At 38.2% G+C, this 15,102-nt stretch overlaps 1 protein-coding gene and 2 pseudogenes across 2 annotated transcripts; all 3 read left to right on the top strand.

Annotated features, from left to right (window-relative positions):
• Positions 1-1,965: 1,965 nt before the first annotated feature.
• LOC131782817 (uncharacterized) lies at positions 1,966-6,661 on the top strand. Of its 2 annotated transcripts, none has more exons than XM_059099554.2 (4): positions 1,966-2,158; positions 4,972-5,358; positions 5,753-5,839; positions 6,231-6,661. In XM_059099554.2, the coding sequence occupies exons 1-4, from the start codon at positions 2,098-2,100 to the stop codon at positions 6,428-6,430; spliced, it is 735 nt and encodes a 244-aa protein (XP_058955537.2). In that variant the 5' UTR covers positions 1,966-2,097; the 3' UTR covers positions 6,431-6,661. The 2 variants fall into 2 exon arrangements, with proteins under 2 accessions (XP_058955537.2, XP_058955536.2); XM_059099553.2 differs by having other exon boundaries at positions 5,747-5,839.
• A 1,029-nt stretch (positions 6,662-7,690) lies between these two features.
• Positions 7,691-10,293, top strand: LOC131782816 (uncharacterized; annotated as a pseudogene).
• A 1,749-nt stretch (positions 10,294-12,042) lies between these two features.
• On the top strand, positions 12,043-13,993 carry LOC136278070 (uncharacterized; annotated as a pseudogene).
• The last annotated feature ends 1,109 nt before the right edge of the window (positions 13,994-15,102 follow it).

The following is a 15,102-nucleotide window of genomic DNA, read 5'->3' as shown; positions in this document are numbered from 1 at the left end:
AGGCCCGTGATTGCCACTCAGATTGAAGAGAAACCGGAAACCAAATAGGTCAAATAGGAAAACCGAAAACCGTATCGGATATCAAATCCGAAAACCCACGAGTATTTTTCGCGAAAACCGAAAACCAAATGCTGAAAAACGGAATATGCGCAAATCGCAATGAACACCAAAACAGAAAAATCGAAGTTTTTGGCACAGAAACCGAAAAACCGATCTAAAAATAGCCAAAACCGCAAAACCAAAAATCCCAATGCACCCCCTCCTTAGAGAGGGTGACTTCAAAGTAGCACTATTTAGGTAGGACGCGAAAAATATATTTATTTATTGATGTTTATTTAGAAGTCTAAGAAAGCAATCGATTTCAATCCGGTTCTCTCAATTCGAGGCCGTAAGTAGGACATATGTATAAATATATATATTTTTCGATAAATAGTGCGAAATTGCAGTTCACCTAGAAACCAACAATTGTTACCCTTGATGTCGAATTTTCAATGCCACCGTATGTTGAAACTAATGAAATATGGCATGGATTTATTGTAACTTCACTCTCCATCCATTAGGCCTTAAAAGCTTTCATTACAGGGTAGGACAAATGCAAGATAAAATGAGACCTGTTTTTGGTATTTATAGTTTTTTAATATTTCTTTGAGATAGTTCAAAGGACTGGCAGTATATTAGTTGATATTTTCTTCTTTTGTAGTGGAACTAAGTTTTTTGTTTTCCAGATATCAAAATTTGATCTCATTAAATTTATTATATTTTTTTGTAACTCGCATTTCATTTATCTGATCATATAACAAAGGGATGTGACGAACTGTATATTTTAATTCTTGCTTTCTTAACTGGTGGGTGTAACTACAAAATTTGAGAAGATTCTATTTTTTTAATTGTGTGGCTTTGTGCCATTTGATAGTTTACCTACATTATTGTAAATTATAGAGTGCTTGAGGATCACTGACCAAATGTGGTGGAATTCAATTTGTTTTTGACTGGTTTTAGTAAGATTGCTAAATTGCTGTATTCACTACTTGATGAGTGTTTCCAGAATTTCTGCGACATCGAGTGCCTGGGTGAATACGGAATTTCAGCGACAACCAGTGACTAAGTGGTCGCAGAATTTCTGCGACAACTTGTGACTAAATAATCGCGGAAGTTCTGCGACAACATGGTACTGAGTGATCGTAAAATTCTTGCCACAAGTGACTGAGTGGTCGCAGAATTTTCTGCGACATCTAGTGACTGAGTGGCTGCAGAATTTCTGCGACATCCAATGCTTGGTTGCAGAATTTCGGTAATATCCATTTACTAAGTGGTTGCAGATTACCTCTGCATCTTTCCGTGGTTGACTCTTAACACATAGTTTTTTATGAACATGCTCATTCATGCAGAGGAAAATACGATTTTATAATCTTTTTAAAATTTTTTCTGCAAAATATGATTACTTTTACTAGTTTTCCTAAACATGCAGGGAAAACTATTGCTTTTTTTTTTTTTTAAAAGGCTATTTGGAAAACACAAAATAGTCTGGAAAGCGTTTTCACTCGCCCTCCATGGCGCTATAAAATAATACTGAATCTACATAACTTGCACAGAAGAAAATGCATCATATAATAGATAAGTCGTTAGCTTAGTTTTAATCGATGCTACCGGTAATGATTGCCTTAATATAATGTCAGTCCATGCGGCTACCGAGTATGTCCCATCCTATACTCATACGTTTACGATACGATCAGGATCATTGTTATGTTTTGCAACTGTTGCAATATCAGAGCACAACTATGTGCAAGTATATGTTTTAAAATAAAACCTCTTTATGCGGCGGATGCATCAGATGTTGGACTTGACGACAGGCTTTAGAATGGAGACGACCCCCTAAGCCATTTCAATCCCACCTGCACAATTCTAAATATCACCTGATTTCCCGGAATCATGGGAAACTTTTGCTATGAATTACTCATGGAAAAGTCATCTCTTTGTTTGAATTTCTGAATTTTTTTCTGAAATTTTCCGGCGTGCCTTCCGAATTGCTTAGTTTCTGAAGAGGGAACAACTAAGCTTAAAAACCCAAGGATATGCGAAGCAGAGCAGTATTTGTTTATGTGGACGATGAAAGCCTATATACTTTCGATCCTAATCGTAGTGATTCAGTGCCTCACAGGTAAGTTTAACGTGGATTTGTAGTTTCTGTGTTGAGAATTCGAATGTTATTGAAAATATTATCCACGCTACATTATACTTTGAAATAACCGAGCATGTTGGAGAACATTGTCATGAGGAAACTGAAAAATACAGAACCCACAGTTTTCGATATTCTAAAGTCGATTGCAGAGCGAAAGATTCAATATTCTTAAAAACCTGGTTAGACTGCATTTTACAATTCCCCCTCTTAGACACAAAAGATGTTACGAACTACAGGCAAATGACAGAAATGTGCGGTTAATGCAGAAAATGCTAATTTGGTCTGTGTTTATGTTTAAGTTGTTGTGAGGCGGAATTCTAGTGAAAGTGAAAGTAACAACACGGCACGTTTTCCGCTTTGAGTGCGACGCTGGTTTACTAGCAAAGCAAATATGTAAATTAAATGGAAATAAGCGAAGAAAGCGAAAAGCGAATGTTGCTAAACGTGGATACAAACACCCCTTCTATTACTGTTTTATATTTTCGGTCGTAAGTTTCTATCGTATTACACCGTAAAAGGGCGATACTTTCGAAGTACTCTATGGGCACCAAAACAAATTCTGGCGTCAGAAGACAGTCAATGTTTTTAATTTCGTATGCATGAGTTCCAAGAAAGTGCCATCGTAAACAACTGGTATACCTGGAGCGAATGGATCACCGCAGACGAATTAATGAGGTTCAGATTCTCAGAAAATGTCTATTTTTGGACGGTTGGAAAATTAGGAATCGTGGAATCTGTATATGGCTGTCTGGACATGGAACCGATCCGAAAAAAACTGAAACCTTAATAATGATGCGTCATAAATAAATGATAATAAATAGATAATGGTGCGTCATAAATAAATGATGATAAATAAATCATTGTGCGTCATAAACAAATGAAAAAAAAGATATCGGTAAGAACCAGAATAAAAATTCCATCTAAAATCAATTCCTGAAAAATATAGGCTTTTCTTGCTTTCTTTGATCAAGAAAGTTTATCAGTTCCACTACGAAAGCGACTCAAGTTTCTTTATCTTAGGGAGATGTCGTGATTTCACTTCATTGTCCAAATAGTTAAATTTTGAAACAGAAATGTCAAGCCAGGCCAGTTGTTTACCCAACTGCACGTATTCAAGCAAAATCCTTCAAAGAAGAATCGAAACGCTGTTAATTTTTCCGGCTAGGTCGGTCTTTTCCGGGATTATTCAGGCCAGATAGATTATCTTGGAATTCTTGTGCGAGTCTTGTGAGCCTTGGTTTGTCATGTGCTGCACGGCCCCACATTTACCCTTTGAGTGTTGAGCCCTTGACTGTTGTAATTAAGGGCTTAATTCTCGTATGATAATCGCCATCGCTAGTCGTGTTTGGGTTTGTTGAGGTTTTAGTTCTCGAAGAATTCTTTTGGTTAACATTCTAAAAATACGTTTACTCTGCCAGGGTAAGTTGTCCCGTAAGCCAAAACATACCTACCGATAAGGTATTTAAGAGCGTGTACTTAGGGCTGAGTCAAGACATAAAGTTCCTGAACAAACTCCCGAGGCCTCCCGTTTGCGCGAGTTGCTCATGTTAGTTCAGTAACCGAAGTGTCTTACATACTATATTATAGAAGGTGTTTTGGCAGAAGTCTGCTTTGTTTTTCATGTAATGACAAGTTACGAGCAGGCTTCGATAACGCAACGACGTCAAGTTCTTTCGATAACATAACAGTACGTAGTAGGCCCCTCGTGTATCACATATCAAAATGCTTTGAATAGGCACAGAAATATAAATAATGTATCACATATTAAAATAGTTTGAATATGAACTTGGAGGGCGCGCCATAGAAAACTTCAGCTAAAGCTTTTACAGAAGGAAAGGTGGAAATCAAATAAAAAATTCGTGTCTAAAACTTAATAATGAAATATCGTGGACACTAATCATTTGTTTTCTCTTCGAAGCAAAATGCATCCGTTTCTCAGAAACTGTTCCACGCTGGCGGTATCCTTTCTGGGAAAAAGCGTGACGGTAGACCTCTGAGCACGATTGCGCCAAAAAGAAGGGTCATACTATGGAAATCAGCTACGAAATAAATTTCACTTTCCGTATCCATCCTCGCTACATTTGCGGCTCAGCCGTACCTGTTCGGTGTTCCACCATACCAAAGTAAATCATTATAATAGGCTTTTACCGCAACAAAGAATTGATATATGATTGATTTGTTAAGAGCAACAGTTTCTCGTAATGTTTTTTAATGAGAAGTGAAATAGTAGTTTATTTCAAGACTTCCTTCATCTGAAGGTTACTTCTTGACGGAGTGTCTGTTACTTGTACGACACAGTGCTATTCAACCTATGTCATATGTTATGGCCAGCTACTTAACTGTCCGTGAAAGGTGTGCAATCATTAAGAAATAGAAAAAAAAAGATACCCGCAAGGCCTTACATTTAGAAATTTTCTTGAGAGTGAAACTTACCGATATCATGTTGGATTCTCAAGAATCAAGAGAACATATTTTTAGTAAAAATAGGCGCAGCGTCATTGAACTTGATAAGTCTTTGGTCACTTCTTAAACATTAGTCAAGCATTACGCAAGGACCAGCCATTAGTTATCATCAGGGTTGAGGGGGGGACGAGGATTTTTCATTCTTTCTTTGAGGGGCAGTCACAACGTTTTCAGTGGGAACGGAGGAGGGGTCAGTTGGGGCTAACAGGGTTTAAGTGTGGGACTAGAGGAAATTGAAAGCTCATGGGCCACAACCAAACATCTCTGACCCCCCCCCCCCCTCCCATCCACGTTCAATAATGACTTTTGCCTTATCATGTCCGTTCCAGTGTCCATTCATGCTATAGTTTATCCAAGTATAACCGCTTCTCCAGAGAGGTTCATAACTGTCTCTATTGGCGGGACTGTGTCATTTAGGTGGCACTACAATTCAGGAGATCTACAGAATGATCTTTTCGAGGTTGTGTTTGGTATTTGGAAGAGTCCTGGCTTCCTGAAAACAAAGTTGATAGCCGTCAACTCGAGTGGTTTTTCCTCAACAAGGTCTTCATATAAGTCCTCCGTGGGTTGGGCAGGAAATTTGACATCCTCTATCGCAGTGTTTGAACTTTATAAAGTAAAACTTGAAGATAGCAAGACGTATGGAATAGTGGTAGAATACGGACTTCAGAATACCCCGTTGACCGACTCGGTTCAGCTTCAAGTTGTGTCCAGACGTAAGTAAAATGGTTCAAAACAGCACAGAGAATATTCGTGCTAACTCAAAATTGTATTTCAGGTTACTTTCATAATTGTTTATTTGTGGGTTATATGACGGGGTCCGCGGAAAAGAGGTTCGTGAATGTATCTTCAATAGTGGCAACAATTGATGAGGTTGAAGGGGAATTGTTTTTGTTCGGCTCTGGTACCTTCGTGAATGGTCAAACAGTTCATCTAGTTACTGGAAGATTGATCTACACAATTTTGTTCCTGATCTACCGAGAATTGAGGCCTCCACTGCGCAATAGGGGCGGGAAAATTTTTTTTTTTAGACTGTTCTTAACACCTTTAAACTTCTTTATTCAACCGATTGTATTTCCGAAATTTTAACGCATAAATTATTAGCCACAGGTTCACCAGAAACCGCTACTGCACAACAGATAAGTGTCACAACAGCCGCGAGAGCTACAAATACAGGGTCTCCAGTTACGTCGAAAGGTAATTTTTGTATCCTGTTGGCTTGCCAATCCTAAGTTGCAGTACTTTTGCACCAGTAAACCTGTAGGTAAATTACACAAGAATTGGAGATCAAACTTCTTTTCTTTAATAGCTTTTTATCTCCTTAATAATATATGACCCATCGCTACAAACCTACCGACCCTTATTCAGGACCAGTAGCCTGAGTTAAGATTGCAAGTGATTTCACATATTACAAGTTCAAACATTTCATCAGTTACCATCCAACACATAAGAACACTTTCATTCATATTAATTAACCTCCAAACGGACCTTCATACTCGTTTGGCCATCTACCCCTTTACATTATCTGCTTACCCAACTACTACAGTCAAATCAACAGAGTTGCTGGTTTTTTTAATTTCTGTTTTAGAGCCCAACGTTTCAGTGCCAAGAAAATCATCAGAAGAATCCTCCTTTAAATGGGTGGTGGCAAGCGGAATCATCTCATGTGTTGTGATAATACTCATTGTGGGCCTTTGCCACCATCAGAAAAAATGCACTAAAAATGGAGCAAAAAATAATAGCTTCATTGAAAGCAACGAAAAGGAATTTTGCAAGAGTATTTTGTAAATATAACATACTCAAGGTAGTAGATTTACCAATTCGTAATATCCGGTCAGTCTTACAATATATAGTTAGTTGTGTTTTAGGGTGAAGTTAATCATTGATATACATTACTTCAAGGATTTAAACATTGCATAGAAATTTAAATCGACACTAAATGTATTTCTACTAAATGCGACCTTCCCTTTTTTTTGTTTGCGTCGTCATTTCGACTTATTAAATTACAATCTTAAAGAACAGCTCGAAGTTTTCTGTTTAAGGGTGGTTTCTATAAATTTGACCTTTCCTTGAAAGATTCTGTGACTCTAAAATGTCAAATATTGTCCTTTGCTTTTAATTTACTTATCAGTTATAGCTGATTTTCGACGTAGCTGTAAATGATGTGGCAATGAATAAATAAACTGATTCCTTGAATCCTCATGAAGTAATGTAAACTTTTCGCTGTCATAGCAACAGCTGCGCTAACTTATGTAAGGAAAGATTTAAAACAAAGAAGACAAACAAAAGGACTTGCAGCCAATGATGCTTTTTCCGATCCCAGCAGGAGGGAAGGAGTCGTGAATAAGTTAACGTAACCGTAGGAACCACTTGGTCTTCGACTTCCAGGCCTGATGAGTTCGAGACGAATTTGATTAGGCTCAGATAAAGTATGCTTGATAGAGTGAGGACTAGAGCTGTTAAAATGTTTATTTTGACGGTCAAGTGTTGTTATGATGCTCAAAAATATATCGTCTGTAACGGTCGCAGACGAAAGGCCAAAAAGGGAATGAAAGCAATTTATAGTTCATTACGCTTGGCACTCCCTTTACCCAGGCTATACGGATGTATATAAAAAATAGCTATTGACGCTTAAATAAGGTCTGGAAAGTTTCCGCGCTGCTGAGGTTGATCTTTTAAGTGTCGAGTACCTGTGACGACCTTGAATTAGCTTTAACAATGTTTTGCCGAAACACTACAGCTATTTATAACTGTCACAAACAGGCAAAAATTCAAATTTCAGCTTATGGCCCGCAGTCAAGAAATTCACTTTCTGTTGGTAAATTGAGTGACATAGATGCCAAGATTTTCTTCTACCAGCTTCTTTCGAGACACTCACAAGCAATTGAAATTGATCGACCTTTCGAGAATACAAAGTTATTTTCGGAAAGTTATCAAGGTTGTGCTTTTCACCCACCAATAGACACGCTTACCTTTTTTCCGGGAAATAAGCAGAGAGAGTCAAAATAAGTCATGCGTACAATGCTATGCTGCTGTGTTCTGCATCATTTCAAGAGTCTAGTCCTAAAGCAGCGGGTCAAAATGAAATTCTTCTTATGCAGTTTGGTATGTTCTTCAACACTGACTCTGGGTAAGTTGACTGTAAGTGTTTAAAACCTGCATTTACGATGTATCTTGTTTCGAGACTTTCAATTATTAATTAAGGTATCAAGCGCTCACGCTACAAAATCAAATGAGTTTGTCAGGTCTGTAGACAAATAGGACGAACGTGAGAAACATGCCACTGACGTCTTGTTCTGGCCGCTTAAGTCTCGGTACAGTGTAATTTTTCGTTGACGTTTGGGATAGTTACATAAGGAATCCTTTATTGTCACAAGAGTCACCAAATTTGGGTGCCATGATCCCTTAAGTTGACTCATCATTGCTTCCTGTTTTTCTCACTAATTTGTAACTTAAAATTAAAATTTGACAATAAACAAAATTTTGCCCAGAAAATTAGGTAGGAGATATAAACTTTTCTATTTTGGTGGAAATTAAATGATATGTAACTAAAATGTATTAATGGTATTAAGCTAACATTCTATACACTGTTGTTGATCTTATCAACGTAGTCAGGTTTCGATGACACTTCTCTACGCTTACCCAAAGTTTACCAAAAGTATTAAACCCCATACAATAATTTCCAATCGATCTTATCGGTTACTGCTGACTGATAGCGTTTTGTTTAATTCAGTGGAGGTAATTTTCATAAATTTTGCAATAGTAGCATGTCAATTGTTACGTTAAGGGGGGAGTCACAACGTTTTCAGTGGGAACGGAGGGGGAATTAGTCGAGGCCAACAGGGTTTAAAGGGGGGAACCACAGGAAATTGACTGCCAATGAGGGAGGCGGGATAATAATAATACTATTGAGTCATAAGGGGAATCAGGTAAGTTTTATCCTGACACAACCAAACTTCTACGACCCACCCCCTCAATTATGACTTTTGCTTTATCATATCTTTCCAGTGTCCATTCATGCTACAGTTTATCCAAGTATGATCGCTGCTCCAAAAAGGTTCATAAACGTCTCTATTGGTGAGACTGTGTCATTTAGGTGGCACTACAATTCAGGAGATCTAAAGAATGATCTTTTCGAGGTTGTGTTTGGTATTTGGAAGAGTCCTGGCTTCCTGAAAACAAAGTTGATAGCTGTCAACTCGAGTGGTTTTGCCTCAACAAGGTCTTCATATAAGTCAACGGTGGGTTGGGCAGGAAATTTGACATCCTCTGTCGTAGTGTTTGAACTTTACAATGTAAAACTTGAAGATGGCAAGACGTATGGAATAATGGTAGAATACGGACTTCAGAATACCCCGTTGACCGACTCGGTTCAGCTTCAAGTTGTGTCCAGACGTAAGTAAAATGGTTCAAGACAGCACAGAGAATATTCGTTCCAACTCAAAATTGTATTTCAGGTTATTGTGATCATTGTTCATTTGTAGGTTATAAGAAGGGGTCCGCGTAGAGGTAGATGAATGTATCTTCAATAGTGGCAAAAGCTGATAAGGTTGAAGGGGAATTGTTTCGTTCAGTCGGGATCAAATTTGTAGTTCCTTGATCTGAAGGGTCCCTGAAATCTTCTAAAACTGAATTATCACGGAAAATCGTCAACAGTAATTCCAAGATCACTACGAATTGCAAGTATAATTCCTTCCACGGTAATTGCAGATTATTGTTTTTTTTCGTAAATACAATTAAAACTGCCATTCTACACAAGCTCTGTTACCTTTGTGAATTGTTCAAACACTTCATCTAGTTACTGGAAGATTGACTACACAATTGTGTTCCTGATCTACCGAGAATTGAGGCCTCCGCTGCGCAATAGGGGCGGGAAAATTCTTTTTTGTCATACTGTTCTTAACACCTTTAAACTTCTTTACTCAACCGATTGTATTTCCGAAGTTTTAACACTACCAGGTATGAAAGTTGATTTCGCATTAATTGTTAGACACAGGTCCACCAAAAGCCACTACTACTACTCCATAACAGATAAGAGTCACAACAGCCGTGAGAGCTACAAATACAGGGTCTCCAGATACGTCGAAAGGTAATGTTCGTATCCTGTTGGTTTGCCCATCCTAAGTTAAAGTAATTTTGTACCAGCAAGCCTGTTGGTTTCTGAACTCAGAACCAGTAGCCTGAGTTAAGACTGCTGATGATTTCACGTGTTACAAGTCGAAACATTTCATTACCATCAAACACGTAAGAATACTTTCATTCCCATTACTTAACCTCCAAACGGATCTTCATACTCATTTAGCCATCTACCCTTTACATTACCTGCTTTCCCAACTACTACAGTTTAACCATCAGAGTTGCTGTTGTTTTTTTTTTTTATTATTATTTCTGTTATAGAGGTCGGCGTTTCATTGCCAAGAAAATCTTCAGGAGAATCCTCCTCTAAATGGGCAGTGGCATGTGGAATCATCTTATTTGTTGCGATAACACTCACAGTGGGCCTCTGCTTTCACCATCATAAAAAAAGCCCTAAACATGGCGTAAATAATTGTAGCTGCAAGACACTTGCTATGGACGACTCATCCTTATTCAGTAAAAGCAAAAAAAATGAATTCGGCGTTTGATCCTGGGAGATTCATGCTAAGAAAATTAAAAGGTCTAAACTCCGTGTTACCGCTACGACAACATCATTTAAATGTTTAATATGGCACGGCAGCAGATTCAAACGTATTCATTTCAATCGAACCAAACTAAGCGCACTTGAGGTAAATATAATTCTCCTGTTACCCCTCTCTCTGATGAATGTTTTTCGGGTTATCTTACGGTCTGCGTAGTCATTTCGACTTATTGAGCTACAATCTCAAATAACAACTCAAAGTTTTCTGTTGAAGGTTGGTTTCTTTAATATTTGGACTCTCCTCGAAAGATTCTGTCACCCTAAAATGCCAGATATCTTCCTTTGTCTTTAATATACCTATCAGGAAGCTGCAAATAACACGTGCATAAACTGAGATCGCAACCCTATTTTGGTGAATGATGTCGCAATGAATAAACAAACTAATTCCCTGACTCCTCATGAAGGAATGCAAAATTTTTCGCTGCCGTAGCAACACCTCCACTAACTTATCTAGGCAAAGATTTAAAACTGACAAATAAGACAAACAAAAGGACTTGTAGCCAATGATGCATTTTCCGGTCTCACTTCAGCAGGAGAGACGCTCTCGTGAATAAGCTAACGTAACCGTATCAACCACTGAGTCCTCGACTTCCAGGGCTGATGAGTTCGAGACGAACTTGATTAAGCTCAGATACATTATGCTTGATAGAGTGAGCACTAGAGCTGTTAAAACGTTTATTTTGACGGTCAAATATTGTTATGATGCTCAAAATACATCGTATGAAACGGTCGCTGACGAGAGGCAAAAAAGAAAATGAAGGCAACTAAGTTTATTGCGCTTGGCACTCCCTTAACCCAAGCAGTGAGAAATGGAGAGGTCTTTCATTATTAAATTCAAATGTTTACTGAAGAGACTAATGGACCCTGTTTAGCATCAAAGATATGCTTAAGCGTTAATTACATTTTGAATGCTCATGGAGGACACAAAGCTCACTCTCGGAATTTCAAGGTAATCCTGATAGAAACACGTTTCCTTTTTCTCAGAAAAGAACAAAGCCCTGTTATTTAGAAAAAAAAAACCTGTAAAAAAACCCCTTAAGAAACGCATGGCAATGAGATGCGGAGCCATTTTCGACACTAGTTCTATGGCGGGATAACTCTCAAAGTGGCCGGTCAACATGAAGTTTCTCTTATGCGGTTTGGTTTGTACTTTAACACTGACTCAAGGTAAGTTGACCGTTTATGCTCAAGACATGATTAGCCAGTATACTCCACTTTCAAGATGATGGAAAGACTCGCCATTTCCAAACGTATATTTTTAACTAGGGATGGAAACCGAAAGCAGCTACTTTGACAATATCTATTATATGTTATGTCTTACGCCAAAACGATTTGTCATCCTGCTGAAAAAATACGAACAACTAAATGCATTTTAAAAACGTTATAGTGTTACAGAGGAGTCTGTTCTGTTTTTTCAAGCGCGGTCGACCTTTTAAAAACATTTTGTAAACACAACATTCGAGTCATTCACTTTGTGATTCGCGCCCTCCCTGAAGATCGCAGAGCCTGCGAGTTTCCGTTCAGCGGTGTATCGCGCTTAACTGGCCAATCATAAGCTTGTAAATTGTAACAAGCCAATCATGAGGTGAGAGATAAATTAGCGCCATTTTTTCCGCGTCCCGCGCCCACATCAAGTTCTTCTGCAAAAGGTGCCATTTTTATCCCACCTTTCGCGTGTGTGGCAATTCGCTTGGATTAAAGAAAATATTTTTTTGGCCTTCAAATGGACAAAGAGCTTCCAGTTAGCTTGAACGATCGATTTGTTATGCTCCTTGAGAGTGTGGTAGCGGAAAATCGGCGACTTCGGGAGACAATCGAAGCGCGGAACAACGGCAGCTTCTCGAGTCGGTCTCTGCTAAACTTGATGACACAACACAGCAAAGTAGAAAAAGGAAGAGAAAGGTCGCAGTTTCACAACAGTGTCGTGTAAGTTTACACTCATTCTATCGATCAGTGTGCTAAACAGATACTTTTCAGTCGCACTGATTCTGACTTAAATGTGGACAGTGACAGGCAAATCGCCGGAAGCGTAATTAAACCCGCCCACTGGAACAAGTGGAATTGTCACTGTTCATTCGTTTAAATGCTGACATTGTTTGCTGATGTTTTTATTCGGTATATATGTATGATTTTGGTATTGCTTTCTACCTGTCTAGTTTGGCTGTTTGAAAACACTTCGAAATCGGTGATATATCGATCGAAAGCCGAATTGGCAAACCCGATGGATTTATTTTGAACGTGTGCAGTAAAGGCCATTTTGGTAAACAATCGTTCAATCTCGTCCCCAGACAACTTCTTGGTGCTGAACGAAAGGAAAGCGGACTTTGGGGACGAGATTGACAATCGCTGCATTCTCGTTGGTGGAACAGGTATTTTTACTATTCAACTTACAAAAAGTCATCACACCGCTTAACAAGCACTTTCCCTCCCCGATTTGATTATATTTTTTGTTTTATTTCGCAGCAAGATTTAAGAAAAATGTATAAAGTTCTAAAAACATCTCCTCCCAAAGGGAGCTGAATGTATTCTTAACAGAATACTCACAAGAACTTAGTTTGCATAATTTTCGCTCCACAACAGAACACTGCTTCAAGTTGTGCCTTAGCCTCAGGACTTTGTAACATGCCGTACATAAAGTGGCTTAAAATTGCAGGTCTTTAGAAACCTTAAATAGTGGATTTATTATTTTCTTCCAAGGTGCTGCTGCCGCATATTTTAAAAGCTTGAATGACACCCTTGCTAGGACTGACAAAGGAAAGCAAGGATCGCACAAGGCTACTTGCAGGAGGTAAGGAAGAATGCATGATGTAAGTTTCAAGACATATATGTATTCTGTTTTTGTTATGATCTACAAATTCATAAGCAACGTCGGCACGCATGATTAAGCAGAACTATTACCATCCCCCCCACAGACACACATACAAGTCAGCCATGAATGACAATTTTTTTTTAAAAAATCCATTGTTTTGACTGACTAGTCTTTCACCAGCATGGTAGCCAAGCCTAGGTCCAGCTTTTGTTGAATGCTCCACACCTGATGTTGACTTGTCAGCAAATCTGAACCAAACCCTGAATGTGGCTACTGATTATCCAAATAACAATTGAGGTTGTGCTTTTAATACAACGTTTAAAATGTGGTTGACACTGAATATTGTGTCCTTTTGTGGTTGTTAATCCAAAACACAGAGATCAGTGCTAAAATTATTTGATATAGTATCTTCACAACATGTTGCATTGAGGAAATCTTAAGAAGTTTTAAGCTGATGCATATACCTGTTAAGATTCAAGTATTTTATTGTGGAAGCAGCACTCAGACCCTCTTTACATGTAGCTGCTTAACAGCCATTTTTTGTTGTTGTTGTTACAAGAAGCCATGCTTTTAAAAAATTAACTGATTGAATGCTCAAATAATTAAGTTCATTCATTTTTTTTCCCATAGAAAATTCAGAGGAGAGTTTGTGCCCTAAATACAATGCCATGGACTGAAAGAAGAAAGGCTGAAATAGCAAAGGCCCTTACCTGGGATTACACCAGTTCTGATGTCCGAGGATTAAAATGGAGAACCAACCCGTGTTAAAAGCTATCTAGCCAAAAAGTTACCGTGGGAGAGAACAATACTGCAGAATGTAAAGAAAGCACTAGATGATACATCAAGAGTCTTCAACCAAGAGTAAGAGCTAATTTCTGGCAGCAGAGAGTGCACCCCATTTTATCAAAGAGAGGCCCACCTTCCGATGCCTAGGAATGGGCAGCCAAAATCGCAACACCAGAAACCTCTCCTGTAACTACACCAAGTACTTCAGGTAGGCGAGTGGAAGAGAGGGCAGCTTCTATATTAGAAACACCCAGAATGCCATTACGCGTTGTTGCTCCTAGAACCATTCCATCACAAACACAGGGGCAGAATAGGGTTGCTTGCAGGCAACCTTCCACATCACCAGTGTTTTAAATCTGACTTTCTTTCCCACTGATGGAGAGACAGTGGGCTCAGAAACTGAATGACATTTTCTCCGCTTAATGGTGTCGATGCACGATTTCATTCTAGAAATTTCTACACACTTTCTTTTTTGAAAGGGTTTAATTTTAAATCATGTTATTTCTTTTATTTGTTCACTTTACCCTGAGGAATATTGTTGGCGAAAAAAACAATTCATCAGACCCAAAGACAGTTAGGCAGTAATATTATCATATAGTTTTCAGCCTTTGACTTCAAGGAGGATAAATTTTCTTCTTGTGAGGTCAGTTTACAATTCAATGCCGTTACATGGCATTAAAAATTTAAGTGTGTGTATAGATATCTTTTGAAAACGAAATTGAAAGAAATAATATTATTCTCCTGTTCTGTTTTAATACTTTTGTAGAATTACAAAGCAGAGATTTTTGTTAACTTCAATATTCACCTTTAAAGTGAGTTGAAGATCGCGTTTGAGAAATAGAGTCACATTTCAACGTTTTATTGTTGTACATAGAAGAAAGGAAAGGAAATATATCAGTCTCTTGTTCTGTTCAAAAAATATTGCATTGTTAGTATTTAATAAAAGCAAATTGTGAAGCATATATCTGTTTTGATTCTCTTTACTTTTTTTTAACAGAGTAGCTACTTCAGCGACTCCCTTAGTTTGAAGTACTACATTATTTTACTTTTAGACATTACATGTCCAAATAGCGTTTTGTTCAAACTTATAAAAGCCAGCTTGCAGGGGGTTAATTTCCATCTTTCAGCCAACTTTACTCCAAGATTAAGAATTGACATAATGTTACGGGAAAATTTATTGATTTTCCC

The sequence above is a fragment of the Pocillopora verrucosa genome, chromosome 14 (genome assembly GCF_036669915.1).
Source record: "Pocillopora verrucosa isolate sample1 chromosome 14, ASM3666991v2, whole genome shotgun sequence".
NCBI lineage: Eukaryota > Metazoa > Cnidaria > Anthozoa > Scleractinia > Pocilloporidae > Pocillopora > Pocillopora verrucosa.
The sequence above is the reverse complement of the archived record's forward strand: the minus strand, read 5'-3'. Positions and strand labels throughout refer to the sequence as shown.

Excerpts from the sequence above, each read along its gene's own strand:
- LOC131782817 (XM_059099553.2), top strand. The coding sequence starts at position 2,098 with ATGTGGACGATGAAAGCCTATATACTTTCGATCCTAATCGTAGTGATT. Across the intron at positions 2,159-4,971 it reads AGTGATTCAGTGCCTCACAG|TGTCCATTCATGCTATAGTT; the intron begins GTAAGTTTAACG and ends TGTCCGTTCCAG. Across the intron at positions 5,359-5,746 it reads GCTTCAAGTTGTGTCCAGAC|CCACAGGTTCACCAGAAACC; the intron begins GTAAGTAAAATG and ends ATAAATTATTAG.